Genomic DNA, 8,354 nt, shown 5'->3' on the forward strand with positions numbered 1-8,354 from the left:
TTGATAAAAAAGACCTAGTAGAAAAATATACAAGATAAAATTTTATTGGATAGAAGACAAAATAGTTTTAGGAATACCTGCAACATTAATAAACATATTTCCTTTGCCTATTCATAGATACATGCTTCAAATGTAATATAACCATGACCCATACATACAGGATTGTAGTTTTAATATCCACAATGACATGTTTTATTGACACAAATCATGAGGAAATGTTTAAAATAATGCTAATTAGTTCATAGAGTACCCACAAGGCAATATGGTCCTTGTGTTTTCCCAAACATACAAAACTTTGGAAAATAATTGCATTTTGTTACATTATTGATTTTACTGCAAATGAAGCACAGTCACTGTTAAGCTTAGCAAGCATCTCAGAACAGAACAGATTGGAATGTAATGAGTGAATTCTCCATTTTATTCATCCCTTCCTTTCAAATGAACCAGGGTGATGCAAAGAAAGCCTACCAGTGAAAACATTTCATTCCTTGAGGATGAAAGTACTGTATTCACACAAAATACCCTTCTCATAAAACTGAGAAAACATACAGCAGACCATTTTAGGGAGGAACTCACTTCTGTATTCTCCTGACTAAGTAGTAAAGCACAAAGAACAGCAGGACCAGGCCTATTGACACGTAACACAGAATCTTCCGGTTATCCCTGCCAGAGCGGACCATTGTGGAAAACCTCTTTACGCTCCCAGTCAACAGTCCAGTTGCACTGAGGAAGTTTGAGTCCTGAAAGAAATAAATTCAATTGTAAATGTTACAAAATATTATGAATAAATTCTAATAATAATTTTCCAAACACATGCATGTGTGTCTTGGACTAGTTTCTATCATTGTTTTAAGAATAGACATGCAAGATAATTAAGGTAATTGTTTGCCCACAATATCTTGAGGTCATTCACATAAAAATACACACCATGCCATCCAAGTACGAATTCTGGTCTTCTGCATCTTTGTCAATATCATATGCCAGCTGTGGATGCAAAAGAGAAATGTTCTCATATTGCTGGTGTTATGAACTCCAAATGTACAGAATGTATATGTTCTTCATTGACTGTACTGAGCAATGCTGACATACAGACTTCAGCCTGGATACTTTGCTCGCAAGATTCTCAGCCAGGAGTTTGTTTTCTGCATCCAACATATCATCTACAGCACCATGTCCTACAAGGCAACGGTGATAGAAAGACGCAGTTCAGTTGATCATAAGTTTAAGAAGTATTAAAAGTCCCCAAATGTGATCGAATCCAATGTAGGGAACTGTGGGTTGATATCAGACAGCTAAAATGACAAACATTAAGTTTGCTCTTACAGCGTTAGAAGAATGCCAATTTAGGGGATAAAACAACTGGGACCAAAAATAATGTGTCAAATAATCTGTGGAAGATAAACCTATTCTGATTCTCACACTTATTTGGTTAGGTAGATATTAATTAGGCAAACGTATCCCCATTAAACTTTAACGATTATACAATTCGTCCTCTCTCTGTAAATATTATTGTCAAGCAACTACTGGTCATTATTAGATTTAAAAGTAGAACCAGAGACATTTCTGTTGGACTAAAATGACAATACACAACTTTAATACACTGCCGTGGACAGCTGGCTACGTGTCACTCACCCCTGTTCCAGTTATCAGCCATCTTAATGCGTAAACATTCACTGTTCTGCTAATTCAGAAGCAGTAAAACACTGCGAAGAAGAAGTACACGTAAAAAAAACTGAATTAAAACGAAAAGAGTCATCAAAACCCTTCAGCCTCTGTAAAACACTTTCACTACAAACACCTAAACAAGTCAGTTACGGAATTCTTAAAATGGAAATGTAGGCAGAGAGCATTGTGGGATATGTTGGTCCGCCCGCCTGCGCGCCCCTAGCCGCACGCGCAGGAGGGTTCGCTCGCGCACTGCGTGTCGTATGTCTGGCTGGAGAGCATCCTCAGAATAAAGCCAGCTAACAGGTAATGCAACCTTAAACGACATGGTCAACTCTTCCTTTATTCACGAATAAAGGGCATTTGTTTGTACATATTACGCTTTAGTTTAATGCATTTAACAGAAAGCAGATTATTTTAAACAGCTAATGAAAATGTCTAAGCATTGGTGCTGTTGATAAAGGGCAGCAGGATGAACGGTACCGAGCTACAAACCCTCTCCGCTTGCGAGCTGTGCGCTGGTCTAACTGGGCTTCTGCTATGCTTTAGCCATGATGCTGACTATTTACTCTGTTCTATTTGGCTATTATATTCCGTCTCTTGATAAATGTGGTTTTTTAACCACTTAGTAAGCAATTGCAACATTAATTGTAGAATTTGTCAGTTGTCTAGCTATTTATTTTTTGTAGATTGTGTTTTATTCCGTCGCATAGCTGAGAAACGCGTTTAAAAACCCGGCTGAGTAGGTTGAATATATCCAGGTGAATAACGTTCCTGCACTCAAGTTCATAATAGCCTATTTTTGGAGACATACTTTTGTAAATGTGCTCAGTGTCCATCGTTCGGTAAATGTATGGACATTTAAACAAGCGGAGAAGCCCTTGTGTTAGTTGTGAACGTTCAGGTTTGGTGTGAAATTCGCTGTGTAGTGAGTGGTCTGTACCAAGTAAGTGATCGTTTAAAAAAAATCACCTTTTTTATCCAGTAATGTACAACCCCATCATAACACAGTATATGAAAAGACATACCAAGCAGGGATCAGCATTTTCTTTTAAATTTTGATCCTAAAACATTCTAGCATGTTGAAGTTTTGCCTAACAATATTTAGCATTTTGTAATTCAGATATCTAGGCGATTACAATCCTACTCCACCAAATATAGAGTTATTTTGACTATAACATATCTATTCTCCTAGTCCAGAACAACCCTGAAAACCCAGCAATGTTGGCCCGAAAAGGCCTCCTGCCTGAGGGATTTCTGCTGACCCGACTGGCTGAAGATGCCACACAGCCCAACCGCTTCCGCACCAAATCACAGCGGGCTCGCTTCATTACCAAAAGTGGATCATGCAACGTCGCTCATAAGAACATAAGGGAGCAGGTACAAACTCTGCTGGTTGATTTATGCATTTGTACTATAATGACTTCTCAGCCTTTGTAATGCAAATCTTAAAAAAAAAAATTTTACACTGTAAACCAGGTTTACTTGAAGAGACATTGTTGCAGAAACTAGCTACTTTTTCATTTCTCTTTGTAGGGTCGATTTCTCCAGGATGTTTTCACCACCATGGTGGACCTCAAGTGGCAGCACTCATTCCTCATCTTCACGTCAGCGTTCCTCTGCTCCTGGATGCTCTTTGCCATGGTGTGGTGGCTCCTGGCCTTTGCCCATGGTGACCTTGAACCACGTGACCCCAATGAGCCTGGACCTGTCCCCTGTGTCACTGCCATTCACTCGTTCACCTCAGCCTTCCTCTTCTCCATTGAGGTGCAGGTGAGGAAAGAGCGTAATGGAATGGAGACAAACTGCAGTTCATTCAGCTAATTTTGAATCATTCCTTGAAATAAAAATAAATGAATGGTGATGTCGTTACTAAAATATTTTACACCAGCCAGAAGTTCATTTTGAGATCTTTTGGCCTGTGTGAACACATCATGATATGTTCATGCCTTAAAACAGAATTTTAAAACATTTAAAATGACAAAAATAATGAGTTTTGTTCAAATGTGTTTTCTATTTGTACTGCCTATACCACTGATGTATTTTCATAGATAATTTGGTAGACCTCTGCTCAAAAGATCCTACAGTGTCCCATTTTATCTCCTTTGTTAATAATATCAGGTGACCATTGGCTTTGGCGGCAGGATGGTGACGGAGGAATGTCCACTAGCCATCACGGTTCTGATCATCCAGAACATTCTGGGTCTGATCATCAACGCTGTCATGCTGGGCTGTGTCTTTATGAAGACAGCTCAGGCTAATCGTCGAGCAGAGACGCTCATCTTCTCCCGCAATGCTGTGATTGCCCCACGCAATGGAAAACCCACATTCATGTTCCGTGTTGGAGATCTGAGGAAGAGTATGATCATCTCAGCTACCATCCAGCTACAGGTGAGCAGGAATTCACAGGGGAAACTGAAAGAATTTAGCTCCCCTTATTTCTGGCATGGTCTCACAGTATAAATGCATGATTATGTTAGGCAGTATTGCACTAGAAGCTCTTGTTTTGTGAGAATATAAAACATGAAAAATATGCAAATGAAGGAAGATAACTGGCTGCTGATTGGTTGCTCTTTGCTGCTTTACAATCAGGTGATTCGTAGGACAGTAACTGCGGAAGGGGAGGTGGTTCCAGTCTGCCAGCTGGACATTCAGGTTGAAAACCCACTCAGGAGTAACGGCATCTTTCTTGTCTCACCCCTCATCATCAGTCACACTATCGAGAGAGGAAGCCCCCTCTATGAGATCTCCGCCCAGTCACTGGCAACTGAGGATTTGGAGATCATCGTTATACTGGAAGGTAGTATGGCTCCTTCTTTAACTTGCATTCATACCACTTCGTTAGGAGTGCTCTGTGTGCAAATGCATGCATGCATACAGAGCCGGAGTGACTAATCGGGAGATTCGGGAGGATTCCCGATGGGCCGGCTCATGTCAATCTCTAGTTTGGGCCGACTGGGAGGGAAAAAAAAATTTTGGGCCGGATTTGGGCATGAAACTCCCGGGCTAAAAAAGGGGCCCACTCCGGCTCTGCATGCATATGCATGTGAAACTTAATGATATCACTGTGTTGGAGAGTGAGTAGCTTCATAAATAAGTGGTCATTATTAATACTGCTAGGTTTACATTAAAAATGTCTTTTGACCAACTATGACATTTTAAAGCTCTTAATGGTAAATCACTATAGGAATAATGACTTAAGCCATTGTTTTCATGGATGTCATTGTTGCAGACACTGTTGACATCGTCACATTGACACTGTATTTGACACCTTGACACCGTATTTGACTGTATTTGTATTTGTGTGTGCCAGGCGTTGTGGAGACCACGGGCATCACCATGCAGGCGCGCACGTCCTACACACCGGAGGAGATCCTCTGGGGACGGCGGTTTGTCTCCATCATGACCGAGGAGGACGGACGCTACTCAGTGGACTACTCCAAATTCGGCAACACGGTGCCCGTCCGAATGGCCGCCCTCAGCGCCAAGGAGCTGGACCAGACCCGTGGGGTGCAGGACAGCGGACCCCATGAGGGCAAGCCACAGGGCTGGGGGCTGGTGCGCGCGGGCCGCGGTGGCTACAGGAGGGGTGGGGGGCGTGCCTGCGAGGACACCACCGCTAGGCCCTGGTACGCCCCCGCAGAGAAAGATGAGGACGAAAGGGGCAAGGAGAGGAAAGGGCAAAAGAAGACGGTGAAACTAGAGGTGATTGGAAGAGAGATAGAAGAGGAGACCATGGAGGATATGAGTGATTAAACGATACATGATAGATACAAGTTATAGTCATGGAGATTTAATAGTGTGACCTCATTCCACAAATGCTTTTAATGGTGTTTCTTTTTAAAATGACCCATTATATTGTATCTAATTTGGGATTGTTTTTAATAAGTAAATGGAAAAGTTATTTGTTTTTGAATTGTACTTTTCCTCCATCATTTGCACTTTTCTGAATTATTGGGCTGTTCTGCATTTTCCTCAGGACCAAAGCAACTTATTATTGTAACACCAGAGAAACACCCACAAAGCACACATGCCATAGACAACAGAAACAAGGCAGCTGTATGTGGTGTTTTAATTCAACACCCCCGTTTAAAAAAAATCTATTTTTCATCCAGTTGTTTTGTGCTTTATTGGTGGTGCTGAATGTGCCAGTATTTCACTGCTCCCATTTAATGAGTCATTGTTACTGTAACTGTTATTGATTTCTTTACTTGTATGTTGTGTCTTTGTAACCGTCTTGTTGTGGTCTTTTGCAAATATGTAAATGAAGCACAATGTGAGTATTTTTTACTTGTTTAAATTCCCTTTTTTATTGTGATACTACTGAAACTACTATATTGTGTTGACCTCCTTACATTATATACCAGTGTGATTGTAGGCTGAGATAGAAATTAATTCATTTGTGTATTTATAGTCTAAATCAAATATTTAATAAATTATTTTTATCTGAGGTTTTTATTGTTAGCATTAAACATTTTTACACCATAATAGTTGGTTGCATTCTGTATGCCATGGTTTTCACATTTGTTTCTTTTTGGAATTCAGAGTACTTTTTAATTTTTTTATGTCAGTTTATCTAAACATCCCTCAAACGCTGATGCTTAAACCAGAATTTGGTGATGTCAGTAGCATCAGTTTATTTACTGTGTACAACAGTCATACCACCAATGCTACTATTTTACTATTTACTAAACTTTAATCAATTAATTTAAAAATAGAACAATAAAATATGAGCTTTATTGTGCCATGATCTCATTAGGTCAGGTTATTAAACAGAATCTGGGCTGAGGCACTTTGATTTCCCTAACCCTGTTGTCTACACATATTTCTTTAACAACTGACAATGAACAGAACAGATTGTGTGTAGGATCCATGTGTCTTAGCACGACTGAATGTGCTCTGAGACGTGTGGCCAGATTGGACACAGTTCATGTGCTTAATTATTTGATTTGACTTCTCTCATTATTTGATAGCATTAAACAACATATTTTAGTTAGGGAGCAAATTATCTTCTTCCACTACAGCAATGAAGTAATGAAGCTGGTGATTTAGCCTAGGTGAAACGTTTTTGCACATTTGAACATTTTGGGACGAGAATCACATGAAAAAAAGCTCCAGTCATCTTAAACAGTTGGACACAGCCAGTGTGTATTGCCGTACATGTGATGTACAGTCAGCAAGACGTGTTCCTGCAGATTTGATCTTTTAAAGGAATTAATTCCTAACTCTTAATAACCCCTGTCAGTGAACTTGAACTTTCAAACTTTGTTAATTTTGGATATATGAGCTCTTTGGGTGAGTAGGACACAGCTTTTTGAGTGTGTGTGTGTGTGTGTGTGTGTGTGTGTGTGTTTGGACACAAACTCCTTTAGCTTTTTTAAATGAATTGTTCTACAACTCACATCACATTATTCAATAATTAACACTAATTTTAAAAAGATTAAAACTTTTAGATTACATGTTGTCAGCTAAATGATATGGGAATATTGGACCTTTCTGACTTGAGGTCTATTGTATGTCAGTAACTGATACAATAGTTGTTACTCCTGTGGGCACAACGTTTCTTTAACTCACCATGGAGCTATCCATGGTGCTGAAACGCCCTTTGTTTTTGTTTTGATAGGTAGGACACAGGTATTGCAGGTGGAACTGAGTAGAAGTGTGAGACCTAGTTGTAAATTCTGAAAGAAAAGAGAGTTAATGAATATTTTAAATGTTCTTTTTTCTTGAAACACTTTGTAGTTCTCAACTTTACACAGGTTTCATGAAGAATGTGAACACTACAACGTGGATTTGTCTTAGTGATTTTACTGATAAAACAAAAAGAAGATATCAAAGAGAAGCTTTAGTTGCATTTACATGATGATCAGCAGCAAGCAAACTGAATTAAAAACAAAAGAGGTTTTTATATTAAGGTTCTGATAATAATGTTTCATTTAATTAAACTCAAATGAGTTAATAGTTGTTAAAGAGCTGTGTGGTTGTTCGTTTAAAAGCATTAAAGTTTCCACATTATATAATTTCCCAGTATACCATACCTATAAAACGTTCGTATGAATTTGTGAGCCGACCACGAAATCTTTATGACTTCTGCACAATAGTGTAATTCTCACACAGCGCACCAGCACCACCACAGCCCGAACAGAGAGATCAACAGGGAGATGAATGGCAAACCCACAGTGTGACCACTGTTGCATAAGTTACTGTTGCAACACCTGTAGGTAAATCCGGACACCGCAGGAAACATCTGAGACAGGCGAGAGTTGTCGCAGTCCGTGTACCTGATGCACTGACGAATCGTTTTCCCTCCTAACACAGATAAGTCACACGCATAAATGTCGGGGTGGGGTTAGGTGATGATTCTGAACCAGTTATTCGGTTAAATTTATTTTTCAAATCAGATCCGCGCAGGCCTACCTTTCTCGTGCAAAGACAAGCAGGAATCCTCGTAAGAGCAGTCTTGCACGTTTTCACACCGTCCACCGTAATAATCCGCACATTTATAACATTGAAGAGACGAGCCTACAGAGGAGAAGCGCATTCCATAATGCTTATTGCCTGTTTCAAATAAAAAACACCGCGGTCATACACAAAACAAGAGATAACGTTCAAAAGTTCAAGATATCTACTGAATAAACTCACCGAGGCCACTAGTTATCGAACATACTAGCACGAAAAGACCAACGCAG

General features: G+C 39.7%; 2 protein-coding genes across 3 annotated transcripts; one reads left to right on the top strand and one right to left on the bottom strand.

Moving 5' to 3' along the window:
• Nucleotides 1–28: 28 nt before the first annotated feature.
• Nucleotides 29–1,841, bottom strand: bet1l (Bet1 golgi vesicular membrane trafficking protein-like). Its single transcript, XM_076990957.1, has 4 exons — nt 1,633–1,841; nt 1,090–1,175; nt 928–984; nt 29–740 (listed from the first exon to the last, which is right to left on the bottom strand). Exons 1-4 carry the CDS (start codon nt 1,652–1,654, stop codon nt 573–575), a joined length of 333 nt encoding a protein of 110 aa, XP_076847072.1. The 5' UTR covers nt 1,655–1,841; the 3' UTR covers nt 29–572.
• A 23-nt stretch (nt 1,842–1,864) lies between these two features.
• kcnj11l (potassium inwardly rectifying channel subfamily J member 11, like) lies at nt 1,865–6,308 on the top strand. 2 transcript variants are annotated; one of them, XM_076990956.1, is made up of 6 exons: nt 1,865–1,971; nt 2,866–3,045; nt 3,202–3,438; nt 3,787–4,056; nt 4,258–4,465; nt 4,979–6,308. In XM_076990956.1, exons 2-6 carry the CDS (start codon nt 2,887–2,889, stop codon nt 5,419–5,421), a joined length of 1,317 nt encoding a protein of 438 aa, XP_076847071.1. In that variant the 5' UTR covers nt 1,865–1,971; nt 2,866–2,886; the 3' UTR covers nt 5,422–6,308. The 2 variants fall into 2 exon arrangements, with proteins under 2 accessions (XP_076847071.1, XP_076847070.1); XM_076990955.1 differs by having other exon boundaries at nt 1,870–1,971; nt 2,861–3,045.
• The last annotated feature ends 2,046 nt before the right edge of the window (nt 6,309–8,354 follow it).

The sequence above is a fragment of the Brachyhypopomus gauderio genome, unplaced genomic scaffold (assembly GCF_052324685.1).
Source record: "Brachyhypopomus gauderio isolate BG-103 unplaced genomic scaffold, BGAUD_0.2 sc79, whole genome shotgun sequence".
NCBI classification, from domain to species: domain Eukaryota; kingdom Metazoa; phylum Chordata; class Actinopteri; order Gymnotiformes; family Hypopomidae; genus Brachyhypopomus; species Brachyhypopomus gauderio.